Raw genomic sequence first — 14,274 nt, forward strand, 5'->3', positions numbered from 1 at the left:
TGAGAGCTGCGTTAAGAAAACCACTTTTCCTGTTTCACAAAAGCACTATCATGCATTAGTAATTCAAGAATATTCACTATAAAACAGCGTGTGCCTATTTCTTTTTTCTTTTACTTGTCACAGTTGACTTAATGAAGAAAAAGCTTTGAGCTTTCACTGAGTGTTCCATCCAACACGTCATAATCTGCTATGGTAAGCATGGTATGCTTTCTGAGGAAATAAGCTGCTAGTAAAGTCCTACCAAGTGTTCATCAAGCTAATCTCCATATTCTGACTCTTGGTGTGGTATCCAGGCTAAGCTGCTGCAGGTAAGAAGGCTCTGCAGAGTCGTTCTGATTGCAGAATTGAGCATTGGGTGTTTTCTGCATTTTTAGAGACATCACAGCTTCGTGTTACATCAGCAGAACAAAAAATAAAAAGCACAATGATAGCTCCTGGGGAGAGGCCAATGTGTAAAACAACATTTATGAATGATGGGAGTTTTGTAGCCGTCGTCGTCGTCTTCCTCCGCTTATCCGGGTCCGGGTCGCGGGGGCAGCATCTCAACTAGGGAGCTCCAGACCGTCCTCTCCCCGGCCACCTCCACCAGTTTTATTCATTTATGTGTGTGTACTGCTACTAGCGCAAGAGCTCCAGGTTTTCTGTTTGACCTTAAGGACTGCTGCTGAGCAATACCTGCAGTCCACCCTAATGTACTCATCGTTTTTACCCTCTAATAATTAGTAAGTAAGTGAATTTTGATATAGAGCACTCATCACAGAAAGAGAATCACAAAGTGGCGAACAAAACAAAACACATAGTTATAAAATCAAAATGCTTTAAAAAAAACAAACACCAAATACCATGAAATATATTCAAAAAGGAAACTTAATTCTATTGAACCTTTTGTTAAACAAACCCAGACACTAAAGACAAATACACACTTGTACATAGGGATGGGTACCGAATTCAGTACTTTTTAAGGTACCAACTGAATTCCACAGTACCGACAGAGCACCAATTCACTTCATTTGAAACGGTGCCTCGTTTCGGTACCCGTCCTTCACAACGAGAACTTGCCTAGACAGCTGCGCATGCGCAAGAGCGTTATGTCATCGGTCGCTGTGAGCCAGTTGTAAACAGAGCAGCATGGTAGAAAGAACGAAAGCTAAAACTTGGGTCCACTTCACTAAATGTGATGGGTAACTGGGTGATGATGAAACCAGCGACAACGATCTGAGACATCCTCATCTTAATCTGCTCCGGTAGGTAAATAAAATGTTTAAGATAGCATTAGCTTGATTTGTTAGCTTCCGTTTCGCTAATGGTGCGGTCGCTTTCTCCTCGGAACTCCGAAACTCCGACTAGAAGAACATGAACGCGCTCTAAAGTTTGGCTTCACTTTACTAAATGCGACGGGTGATTGGGTGAAGATGACCAGTGACAACGATCTAAGTGTGAGGCATCATTGTTTTAATCTGCTCCAGCAGTTAAATAAACTGTTTAAGATAATGTTAGCTTGATATCTTCCATTGCCACCGTTGTTATCAGCTAATGGTGTGTTCGCTTTCTCCTCGGAAATTCTAACTTCCCAGTAGGAAAAATCAAATGAAAAAAGACGGCAAAAGGAATGAAGATACACAGTGAATTTGGTTCACAGTAAAGATGTTTGCTTCAGTTTAATTATCAGCTTATAAAACTACAAGGACAATGTTAAAATACAAACAGTTGAATGTTATTTATCATGATATTTATCATAAATTGAGAAAAATATATATCTAATTATAAAAGAGAATTAAAATATTAGACACTCAAAAGTATCGAAAATTGGTACTGTTAAGTACTGGTATCGATTCGTAGGTACCGGGAATTAGTACCGGATCGATTCAAATGTCAAAGGTACCCATCCCTACTTGTACGTGTGTACAGGGTTCTAGCAAAAGGTTTTGGTTCAGTTTAATAGCTGAACGTGCATTTGTATGTACTTCAGGCCAGTGAAACTCAACTGACGGCCCGCGGGCCACATCCGGCCCGCCAGACCTTTCCACTCTATATGTTGCTCTACTGGTGTTGCCTGTGCTCGGCAGCCTCGCCTCTGTCAGTGTGCCCCAGGGTAGCTGTTGCTACATTGTAGCTCATCACCGCCATTGTGTCAATGTGTGGGTGAATGGAGGAATGATACATTGTAGTGTGAAGCGCTTTGGGGTCTCTGAAAGGTGCTAAACAAGTGCGGGTCATTTATCATTTAACTAACAACCTTTCAAACTGATATACTGAAGGTGTTTTGAGCACATTTTCACTTACCTGAAACACATCAAGCACGCACTTGCATGCATGTGTTCACAAACACAACCACTGTTCAGCTGTATAAGCTACACCCCCATCTATCCTTCAGTTCATGAAGTCTGACAATCAGATTCATCCGTCAGATGTAACAGTCATGAAAGCCACTTCCTCAGCGTATGCAAATGAAATGCTTACTTTACTCTTTATATTAGGGCTAAACGTGTGAAGGAAGCAGTCAGAGATTTCTGCTGCAGCAGCTCAGCTGGTCTGTGATTTCACCATGTTGGGGTACAGTAGACTGGCTGTTCTGGTAGTGGTGCTGATTCTTCAAAATCAAGGTAAGGTGATGCTTTCATTCAGTTTGAAGTTTTAATTAGACAGGATGCATCTAAATGGTAAGAAAATCTAACTAGACAAATACTTAACCTTGAAGCTACATTCAAATTAGCGTCTGAGGACAGCAGTAGCTCAGGAGGTAGAGCGGGTTCTCCAGACGTCAGAAGGTTTCACTCCCGCAGGAGCAATGATAAATGATCTGCACTTGTATAGCGCCTCTCAGAGTAAGGACTTCAAAGCGCTTTACACTACAGTGTATCATTCATCCATTCACACACACATTCACACAAAGGTGGGGATGAGCTACGATGTAGCCACAGCTGCCCTGGGGCGAACTGACAGAGGCGAGGCTGCCGAGCACAGGCGCCACCGGTCCCTCCGACCACCACCAGCAGGCAAGGTGGGTTAAGTGTCTTGCCCAAGGACACAACAGCAGAATTCTCTGTCCGGAGCCAGGATCGAACCTGCAACCTTCCGATTACTGTACAAACCGCTCATCCTGTTGAGCTACTGCTGCCCCAAGACACCTAACCCATCTTTTCTGCATGGTGGTGATCAGAGGGACTGGTAGTGCCTATGTTCATCAGTCTTCTCTCCCTCAGTACGCCCCAGGTCAGCTGTGGCTACATTATAGCTCATCATCACCAGTGTGTGAATGTGTGTGTGAATGGGTGAATGACTGTGTTGTGAAGTGCCTTGGGGGGTTGTAGAACCCTAAGAAGGTGCTATAGAGATGCAGGCCATTTACCTACTAATGAAGGGATGACTCACGTTTGCTTCTGTGTCTTGAAGTAAATAAAAACTTAAAACGCTTGTTGGTGAGCAAAATGTCAGAAGTGCTTTTAAAGCTGTTTCTGTGCATACATCCATTCTAAACACTTCCCTCTGCTTCATTAGCTCATGCAGGGAGAATTGTTGGAGGCTGTGAGGCTGTGCCACATAGCAGGCCGTACATGGTGTTTCTGGAGAAGATCATGGAAGGCGGTGAAAAAAAATACTGTGGAGGATTCCTACTGAGTGAAGATTTCATGATGACTGCTGCCCACTGCCAAGCCGAGTCAGTTTTACATGCTCAGATTCTGACCTTTTACAGAGATGGGCATTTTATTAAAACTAAACTTCAGTTTAAAAGTGAAATATTTGACTGTTTTCATTGCAGGAAGTACACCGCTTGGGTTGGAGTCCACGATACGAGCACAAGAGATTCAGATAAAAGTGTCCAGAAAATATTTGTGGAAAAAGCATTTCCCCATCAGAATTACAGCGACTCTTCTCATGTTAACGATATCATGATCCTAAAAGTAAGAAGATGCCTTATTTATTAGTCTTTAATTTAATTAATTTTAAGAATAATGATAAAAGAGAGAACATGATGTGATACGTTGATGCTAATGAATATTTCCTGCAAATCTAAGCACTAAAAAATTTGCAAAAGTTGTGTAATGCCTTACATTTACAAATCAGTAATACTGTAATGTAATCAATTACTTTAAAATGAGGGTAACAAGTAATAAATAATGCATTACAGTTTTGAAGTAACTTGACCAACTATTGGATATATGTTTGGTTGGGAAAATATGTACTACGGTAATTAATTTAGAAAAGATGCTGCAGTAAATCACACATTTTTATACTGCCCATAAAGTTCAGCTCCAAGGTGAAGATCAACCACGTTGTGGAAACCATCAGTCTGGCCGACCAGGACGCTGGATCTCTGCCATCATCGTGTTCTGTCTCTGGCTGGGGAGTGACAAGCTGGAATAACCAATATATAACCAACATACTTAAGGAAGTCAATGTAACAGTGATTAATGATGATGTTAATAACTGTTCAAAGATGAAGTTCTACTGCTCAAAGGACAAGACAGGACCGGGTCAGGTATTTAAAACTTAACAGTGACAAACCAGAAACTACCAGCAGCCCTACTTCCCATTTCACCTGGCCGCTTTACTGTGTTTCTTTTCAGGGGGACTCTGGAGGTCCACTGGTCTGTGATGGGAAGGCCTATGGTGTCGTTTCTACGTTATCAGGACAACACTCAGATGGAAGTCGATTGGCTAGGTATACCATGATCCCTGACTACATAGTGTGGATTAACTCCATCATTAAAAATACTTTAATGCATTTCTGATAAACAGGATACCTGGCTAATCACACCACATTTAATATTGAACTGTACATGGGACTATTTCACAGCTGACAGGATTACCTGAGAAATTATTCATTCCCCATAGTACTGCCATGCTAATAAAGTACTTGCTTTAGACTAATTTCTCTAAAAAATAAATAAAACAACCTAAAATAAAATAAAAATAACTATACTAACTCTGTATGTGATTTTGTCACTTTGACTCACATTTCAGTTTTGACAGTAAACGATGTGTAACAATGAGAGAAAAGAGACCACACAGCTTCCTTCTTAAAAATTAATTTCTAAAGGATTCTTAACCTGCATGATACAAATTTGAAATGGATGAAAAAATAAATGTTTTGGAAAACTAGTGACAGTTACTAACTTTTTATTCTGTATTATGTTTAAATAAATAAAAAGTACATTCTGATGGGTGGTGTGTTCTTTTCACGATTGAACAAAACAGAAACAACACTGCCTTCTGGTGCGGTGTGTGAGTTAGTGCACACATCTGCTTTTATTATGTGTAGCGTGCAGCACTTTAGTCTATCTTGTTTGGTAGGGAAAATGTTGTATAAATAAAATAAGGTGATGATGATGATGATGATGATGATGATGATGATGGTTAATCAAATTGTATTGCCCTAGAAGTCAGTTTCAGGTTTTTTACTCATTAACTTTGGTGCATTCCTCACAACGGAATAAAAATGTTCATAGCTTGATTCAAATTCCTCATAATGTAGTTCTTTCTGCATCATATCAGCATGTTTTCCTTTCTATGACTAAATGACAAATACTTTTGGGCATGCATCACTTACTTTCTCTGCAGTTTGTTAACATTATTATTTGCTTTGTCATGTCTGTCAGAATGACGAACCACTTTTCAACACTGACTAGTGATTCCTGATGAAACACAGTCTTTGTTTTATGGCTTGAGATATTATATATACACAAAAGTTGAACTACTGTGGAAAAGTGATCAATTTCATTCTATTTTTTTGTTATTTTTGTGAAAGACAAGTTTCCCAGACTGAAAAATTTCTCTCTGCTAGAACTGAAGACAATATTTGGCTCCTGGAAAAAAGCAGAAACTGATGTTGGTTCCAATTGTTTTCCAATATGTACTGTGATGTTGTTTACAGTTGTGCACAGCCTTACCAAGAAGATTTATGCTTGTTTGCTGTAAATAAGGTTAGGGTAACTTTACTTTGGGATAATGCTGTGATGAAATTAGAACAGCAAAGAGCACAGAAGTGATAACAGAACATACATGAAACATATCAGTATCTTGTTCTTCCCTCTGCTTCATTAGTTCATGCAGGGAGAATTGTTGGAGGCTGTGCAACAAAGCTCTGCCTGATCAACACTATAAATGATAAATGATCCGCACTTGTATAGCGCCTCTAAGACTAAGGACTCCAAAGCACTTTACACTACAGTGTATCATTCATCCATTCACACACATTCACACACTGATGGTGATGAGCTACGATGTAGCCACAGCTGCCCTGGGGTGCACTGACAGAGGCACCCCACTATTTAATTCAGTCATTTGTTATTCTCCCGAGTGAAGAGAGGGGCGGAGCTGTCAACTGATCACCACCTGGTGGTGAGTTGGATCAGATGGCAAGGGAACATGCCGCGTAGACCTGGCAGACCCAAACGCATAGTGAGGGTCTGCTGGGAACGCCTGGCAGAAGAACCTGTCAAGACGGTCTTCAACTCCCACCTCCGGCAGAGCTTTGACCACGTCCCGAGAGCAGTGGGGGACATTGAGTCCGAGTGGGCCTTGTTCCACTCTGCGATTGTCGAGGCGGCTGTTGCTAGCTGTGGTCGTAAGGTGGCCGGTGCCAGTCGTGGTGGCAACCCCCGTACCCGCTGGTGGACACCAGAGGTTCGGGGAGCCGTCAGGCTGAAGAAGGAGGCCTACAGGGCGTGGCTGGTCTGTGGGTCTCCGGAGGCAGCAGACAGGTACCGGATAGCCAAGCGGGGTGCAGCAGTGGCAGTTGCCGAGGCAAAATCTCGGGCGTGGGAGGAGTTTGGTGAGGCCATGGAGAAAGACTATCGATCGGCTCCAAAGAGGTTCTGGCAAACTGTCCGGCGCCTCAGGAGAGGAAGGCAGCAACTCGCTCACACTGTTTACAGTGGGGATGGGGAGCTGCTGACGTCAACTGAGGCTATAGTCGGACGGTGGAAGGAATACTTTGAGGAGCTCCTCAATCCCACCAATGCGCATTCCGAGGAGGAACCAGAGCTGGGAGGCCTGGGGATGGACTGTCCGATCTCGGGGGCAGAAGTTGCTGAGGTAGTCAAACAACTACACAGCGGCGGAGCCCCGGGGGCGGATGAGGTTCGTCCTGGGTATCTCAAGGCTATGGATGTTGTAGGGCTGTCATGGTTGACACGTCTCTACAACATTGCGTGGTCATCGGGGGCAGTTCCTAGGGAGTGGCAGACCGGGGTGGTGGTCCCCATCTTTAAGAAGGGTGACCTGAGGGTGTGTTCCAACTATAGGGGGATCACACTCCTCAGCCTCCCTGGAAAGGTCTACGCCAAGGTACTGGAGAGGAGGGTCCGATCGATAGTTGAATCTCAGATAGAGGAGGAGCAATGTGGTTTTCGTCCTGGCCGTGGAACTGTGGACCAGCTCTATACCCTTGCAAGGGTGATGGAGGGGGCATGGGAGTTTGCCCAACCAATCCACATGTGCTTTGTGGATTTGGAGAAGGCTTATGACCGTGTCCCCAGGGGCACCCTGTGGGGGACGCTCCAGGAGTATGGGGTGGGTGGCTTTCTGTTAAGGGCCATTCAGTCCCTTTACCAGAGGAGCGTGAGTTTGGTCCGCATAGCCGGTAGTAAGTCGGACCTGTTCCCAGTGAGGGTTGGACTCCGCCAGGGCTGCCCTTTGTCACCGGTTCTGTTCATCACTTTTATGGACAGAATTTCTAGACGCAGCCGTGGTGTGGAGTGTGTCAAGTTTGGTGGCAGGAGAATCTCGTCTCTGCTTTTTGCGGATGATGTGGTCCTCCTAGCTTCATCCAGCTCTGACCTTCAGCTCTTGCTGGGTAGGTTCGCGGCCGAATGTGAAGCGGCTGGGATGAGGATCAGCACCTCCAAATCTGAGACCATGGTTCTCGACCGGAAAAGGGTGGCTTGCCACCTCCGGGTCGGGGGAGAGGTCCTACCTCAAGTGGAGGAGTTTAAGTATCTCGGGGTCTTGTTCACGAGTGAGGGTAGGAGGGATCGGGAGATCGACAGGCGGATTGGTTCGGCGTCTGCAGTGATGCGGACGCTGAGCCGATCTGTCGTGGGGAAGAGGGAGCTGAGCCAGAAAGCCAGGCTCTCGATTTACCGGTCGATCTACGTCCCAATCCTCACCTATGGTCATGAGCTTTGGGTAATGACCGAAAGAACGAGATCGCGGATACAAGCGGCCGAAATGAGTTTCCTCCGTAGGGTGGCCGGGCTCAGCCTTAGAGATAGGGTGAGGAGCTCGGACATTCGGGAGGGACTCGGAGTAGAACCGCTGCTCCTCCGGATCGAAAGGAGCCAGTTGAGGTGGTTTGGGCATCTGGTCAGGATGCCTCCTGGACGCCTCCCCGGGGAGGTGTTTCGGGCATGTCCTGCCGGCAGAAGGCCCCCGGGTCGACCCAGGACACGTTGGAGAGGTTACATCTCCAATCTGGTCCGGGAACGCCTTGGGGTCCTGCCGGAGGAGCTGGTGGACAAGGCCGGGGAGAGGACGGCCTGGAGCTCCCTAGTTGGGATGCTGCCCCCGCGACCCGGACCCGGATAAGCGGAGGAAGACGACGACGACGACGACGTTATTCTCCCAATCAATTACTAACCAAAACCTCATGCTTTATGCAAAACGTTAAATGATTTTCAGCATACCGATCTTTACAGAAAACATAAAAACCCTAAAAAACTGCACATAAAATATATTGAAAAACGATATTCTCTTATCAGAGCAGTGGTTGCCAAACTTTTCAGCCTGACCAACAGATGGTCCTTCATATTTTACAATAGTTAGAAATTTTCATTATATTTGGAAAGTTTTTATTTATATATAAATATATAAATCTCTTTTTAAATTTTATATTTTACTTTTTTTATGATTATGTGACACACTTGTCTTCCATACAGAACGCATCGCCATCTGCCCCTTTTTACGGCTTTTTTTTTACATTGTCGCTACGTTTATCACGTTAGCGGTGTTTTACCATAGTTTCTACATCCATCACATCCCAAAGAAGGTTAAACCAACATCAAACCCAACGTTTGGAGCTTGTAAACTCCACACACCTCTCGTGCAGCACCAGCTGTCGGATGCTGCAGCAGCGTCAATCTTCCTGACTGGATGAGTGAATTTCTTCATCAGAGTCAATATTCTGCTTTATAATCAGAGTCAGTCATTACCAGAAAAAGTGATCAGTCAACAAAGACCAGACCTGCCAGCAGTTATACATTTTATCTAATATTTGCGCTCTTCATGCTGCACACATCTCCTCCTCTCCTCGACTGGGAGCCTCACGGCAGGAGGCGATTTTCAAGCTCTAAAAACTCCCAAACTTTGCTCAGCCTGAAGGTTCCACATCTCCACTATCTTCTGATGTAAAGTAGTAACTTCATGAGGGATCATATTTGTAGATGAGACTTGTTAAAGTCAACAATGAGGCTTTGGCACTTATAACGAGTATGTCCCAACACTGACAACAACGTACTGAAACTGGAACCAACACGCATAAACAGACAGATCGGTCCCGCCTACTTACACTGTTGGTCTTTTTTAAATACGCAGTAATCGTTGCTTGTCTTTTTCGCTTCATCCTGCATCCTAGCAGCAACCACTTTGGCGCCTCTGGAGTCGGTGTTTATTGCGTCATGATGCATTCAATATAATTGGAAAAAGGAGCTTCATGTGCTTAATCTCCGATTTTGTTTTCTTTCTGGCCTTAGTTGGGGGGACGAATCGGGGTCGATCTGAATCTGGGGGGACAGATCCCCCCCGTCCCCCACCCTATCTGCGCGCCTGCCTGTTGTGCAACTATTGTGAAAAATGCAAACACGCCACTGAGAAAAACAGAAATAACAGTGTTCTCATAACACTCACTCACTCACTCACTCACTCACTCACTCACTCACAGGACCAGAAGCTAATTAAAAAGTGCATTTACTGTTGTCAGTCAACCTAAACATGCATGTTTTTGGCCTGTGGGAGCAAACATGAGCTCCCTGAGAGGCCAGTGGAGTGAGGCTAGGAATCACTGGGCAGGCTCAGAGAGGAGTCCTGGGTAAGGGTCGAGTGAGTGTAGCGGTGGGACAAGGCATGGGCTTTCTGGTTTTTGGTGCCAGGCTGGTACGCCAGGAGGGAGTTGTGTGGCTCAAAAAACAATGCCCACCGAGTCTGGGAGGGTTGAGTTGACGGCGGACTGGATGTGTATAATGTCTATGTGTGGTGGTCAGTCCAAATAGTGAGTGGGTTGGTAGGCCCCTGCAACCACAGGTGCTCTTCCTCCAGCACCCATTTGATGGCTTGTAGCTCTTGGTCGCCCACCATGTACCTCTGCTGTGTGGAGAACATCTGGGAAAAGTAGAAGTAGAAACAATCGTTTCTATAACTTCTCTCAAGGTAAAAATTGTGAGGCGCTTCTGTTTATACAGCATCACGGCACAATTGTGGGCTTTTCCGATGAGTAGGGATGTGATGAGAGCAACCCTGGATCGATGCTTGGTGTAAAGGGATGGCTGACACTCAAAGAGCATGTTCAGTGTAGCTAATAGGCCGTCCGGGGAGTGCCTGATACTGTGCCATTTGCCCGGGAGCCTGATCTGGGGTAGCTCTATGTTGCTACTGGCCTGGCATTGTTGAGTCAGACATTTGGTAGTTAGTGACTCAATCTGAGCCTCCTGATGGTCAACGAAGACCCGAAGTTATGGTACCTTGGACTGCAGGCGCTCTAACTCCACTGGGTCAACAGAAGACTCAGTCATCCTGTAAGCTCTAGGTCAGGATTGAGCAGACTAACCCCAGTTTCACACTGGAAACATCAGCAGTGAGAAACGGCAGCGGAACGTTTTACTCGCAAACTTCAAAGTGGTCCTTTTCACATTGGGAGAGTTTTGGCAGCGGCACGGCTTCCTCGCTGTGGTCTTCGTTGGACTCGCGAGATCACAAGATCCCTCGAGACTTCAGGTCATGTTTGTTTTATGCAATCCACCATTAAAGCGAAAATAAGGTAATCATGTGTTGCATTATATATGATGTTGTTCCTCTCCATTGCCAGGAATAAAGCCATGCTGACTATAATTTTGAATGATAGGGTGTTTCTTGTGAAAACAAGAATTGTGTGTAGTGTTTTGACAAATGTTTGTTTTTTATTAAAAAAAAAAGTTGAAACATTTTTCAACCCTTCTCAGTGGCTTAGTGGTAGAGTGTCCACCCTGGGAGATCGGAGTTCAAATCCTGGTTGAGTCATTCCAAACACCTTAACAATGTGACCCAATGCCTCCCTACTTGACACTCAGCTTTAAGGGGTTGGATTGGGGGAGTTAAACTACCAAATAGTTCCCGAGCGGAGCCGCTGCTGCAGCTCACCATGGATGGGTCGAATGCGGAGATGAATTTCACCATTGTGTGAGGAATTAATGGGAATTTCATTTTAACTTTAAAACTGCAATTTAAGTGTAAATCAGAAAATCAGTAACACGTTGTTGTCATTGTGTGGGATGTTGAAAACATTTACGTGTAAACAATTAAGAAAACTGTAAGCACATTATTGTTCAGTTGTTTCTTATAAATGTTTATTCGTGTGATGTTTATTGTGTGTGTCATTTGAAAACAAACTACCATTTAGAGAATAGTTTACATTATTCTAAATGTAGAGTTTCATTTTGTCCATTGTGTGTGTGCTTTGATTTGTCTGTAGAGTTCTGACAATTCAAAAGGGTTCAAATGAAAGCAGCTGGACTTATTTTGTTGCTTGAAGACATTTCACTTCTCATCTGAGGAGCTTTGTCAATTCTAACTGGAATATGGGGGAGTCAAGCTTATAAGCTGTAGCTGTTTACTGTTATTTAATGAGCAGAAACTACTCTGGGTACCCCCCTCTCCATCCCCGGATGAGATGTTAGCCTCTATTGTGAGGGAGTCGTTGTGTTGATTGGATGCAGGATGGTGTGACCTAGACTCAGACAGCTTAAGCCTGCGGCACACGAGAGCAATCTGCTGAGCAAACGACCTCCAATGACAGTCTGCTCAGCAGATTGCTCGCTGTGTGCGTCTGATTTTCAATGAGTTTTCCACCTCAAGAGACGCTGAGGTGAATATCTGACCAGTTAGATATTTTCTGCCTCACGGGGGTAAACACTGCTGGCTGAGCTGAAATATTCTAGTGGCCAATCAAAGCACATTCTCCGCTCACATGACCCTGCGAGAGCATTTTACTCTTGTGTGCAGCAGGCTTTAGGAAGGAGATTCAAATCTGTATTATAGGTACTGGAAAGGTGAAACCTAATAGACAGCTACAGTTTATAAGTTTGACTCAAGCTTCAAAAAAACAAAAACAAAAAAATTGAAGTATACAAAGATTTCAAAAAATGAACAAAAATATGTTTAAAAGGTGAAAAAAAAAGTAAGGATAGGGAGAGAAAAAATGAATAGGAAAAAGGGAAGTCAATGGGTCCTAGGAAAAGTGGATTAAGAACAGAAGAAGGAGAGGGTGATGATGGTCACACACACAGGGCCGGTGTTAGGCCCGGCTACTTTGGCTGAAGCCTCGGATGTTTTATGAAAAGCCCCGGATCTAAAACGTGGAAGTAACATGCAGTACCAAAGTCCAACAGAGAAGGAGCAGCTGGCAGTAGTTTGTATACAGCCTGCCTGAGCCTCCACCACTGAAGAAGAAGCCCTTCAGCAGCCGGCTTCTTCTGCAGTCTCTGCCTGAAACGCATGAGTGAAGATGGACATAAGGGCGTTTTTTAGACCAAAAGTACAACGACAGAACCCCAGCTTTGATGAGACTGGTGTTGACTCAGGTTTGTGAGTCTTATTTGAAAATATTTGTTGTGCTGCTGGTTTGCCTAAAGTTAGCTTACTATCAGGTAAAGTTGTTGGAGAAAGAAAGGGAATATTTACTATCATCTCAGACTAAACACTAACAGGAACAATACTCTGCCCTGAATATGCTTAATATGTAGCTTCAGATTAAAAATTATGTGGTACAATACATATATGATGTTGACTAGTGCGTGTCACGTGTGTGTGTGTGCATGTGTTAAGCCCCGGATGTTCTTCAGTCCTTAATCCGCCCCTGGTCACACAAAAACCAGCGTGAACAGGTGGGATTTCAATTGCTTTGTAAAGGAGACCATTGAGTCCACTGATCTGAGGCTCATGGGGGAGAGTTAGAATTGACTAAGCGAAATGTCTTCAAGAAACCATAGAAGTCCAGTTGAGTTCATTTGAACTCTTTTGGATTACCATGACCTGGATGACTGAGAACCTTCACCAGTTCTGACAACATGAGGCATGCTTTCAGAAAATGTGTGTGAACAACTGGGGAAAATTGTAAAAGTCCATGTGTGACACATAATGAACAAAATGAACAATAAAAACAACTGAACAAATACTGACACGGAAATGAAGAATAACAGTCACTTAAGAAGGTTTTCTTAGTAACCAGTTATTTCTAGCAGTTTGTTTCTCAGTAAAAACAACATTAAGAACAAATATTTAGATTGGTCACCTGAACTACATAGAGATTCACCACAATCATCCTACATTTGAGTTACTACATGAAACTTCATTTTGAGTCAAGCTGATTTTCTTGGTGGCCAGCCTTGTCTTTATCTGTGTCATAATTCATCATGTTTGGCATATCACTGTGCACACATGCAGACACACTAAACTTGATTCAACTGCAACCTCCTACTCACGCGGCCTTCAAAAAAAAAATAGCACTATCAAATTTTCTAGAAGATAAGATTCAGTTGTACAACTTGCAATATGACGAGTGACCATGTTCACAGACCAAGTTTGTATAATTGTTTCCTTTTCCAAGAAAACAGTACCAACTGAAGAAAATGAACAGCGAAATAACTTGAATAATATAATAAGTAGGGGTGGGACTCGATAAAAAATAATCTAATTAATTAGAGGATTTGTAATTAATTAATCTTAATTAATTGCATTTTAATCGTTTATGAAAATTTATCACCAAACTATTTTTTATTAAAAACAAGGAGGCAGAGAATCAAACATTAGACATGGATATTATTTTTGCATGCTCAAGCTCTTAATTTCTGAAAAAACAATGCTTTCTAGTTATTCAAATCTTACTGTGTTATAAGAAACAAAAACCCAATGAACTAAAAGTCATAATTGTAAATAGAACACACCTGCAAGTGGTTCCTGAACCTTTAATTGGTCTTTTGGTCTAGTTCAGTGGTTCCCAAACTTATTTAGCCACGCACCCCAGCAATATATATGGTGTGGTAGATGCCTAACCCACGACATACAGAATCAGTCCACAGAGTCAAA

The 14,274-nt window shown here is 43.6% G+C and overlaps 1 protein-coding gene across 1 annotated transcript; it reads left to right on the forward strand.

Moving 5' to 3' along the window:
- The first annotated feature begins 2,364 nt into the window (after nucleotides 1–2,364).
- si:ch211-212d10.1 (granzyme G) lies at nucleotides 2,365–5,160 on the forward strand. The gene is made up of 5 exons (XM_015971609.3): nucleotides 2,365–2,603; nucleotides 3,499–3,658; nucleotides 3,761–3,902; nucleotides 4,247–4,480; nucleotides 4,569–5,160. The coding sequence occupies exons 1-5, from the start codon at nucleotides 2,546–2,548 to the stop codon at nucleotides 4,731–4,733; spliced, it is 759 nt and encodes a 252-aa protein (XP_015827095.3). The 5' UTR covers nucleotides 2,365–2,545; the 3' UTR covers nucleotides 4,734–5,160.
- The last annotated feature ends 9,114 nt before the right edge of the window (nucleotides 5,161–14,274 follow it).

Source organism: Nothobranchius furzeri, chromosome 8 (assembly GCF_043380555.1).
Source record: "Nothobranchius furzeri strain GRZ-AD chromosome 8, NfurGRZ-RIMD1, whole genome shotgun sequence".
NCBI lineage: Eukaryota > Metazoa > Chordata > Actinopteri > Cyprinodontiformes > Nothobranchiidae > Nothobranchius > Nothobranchius furzeri.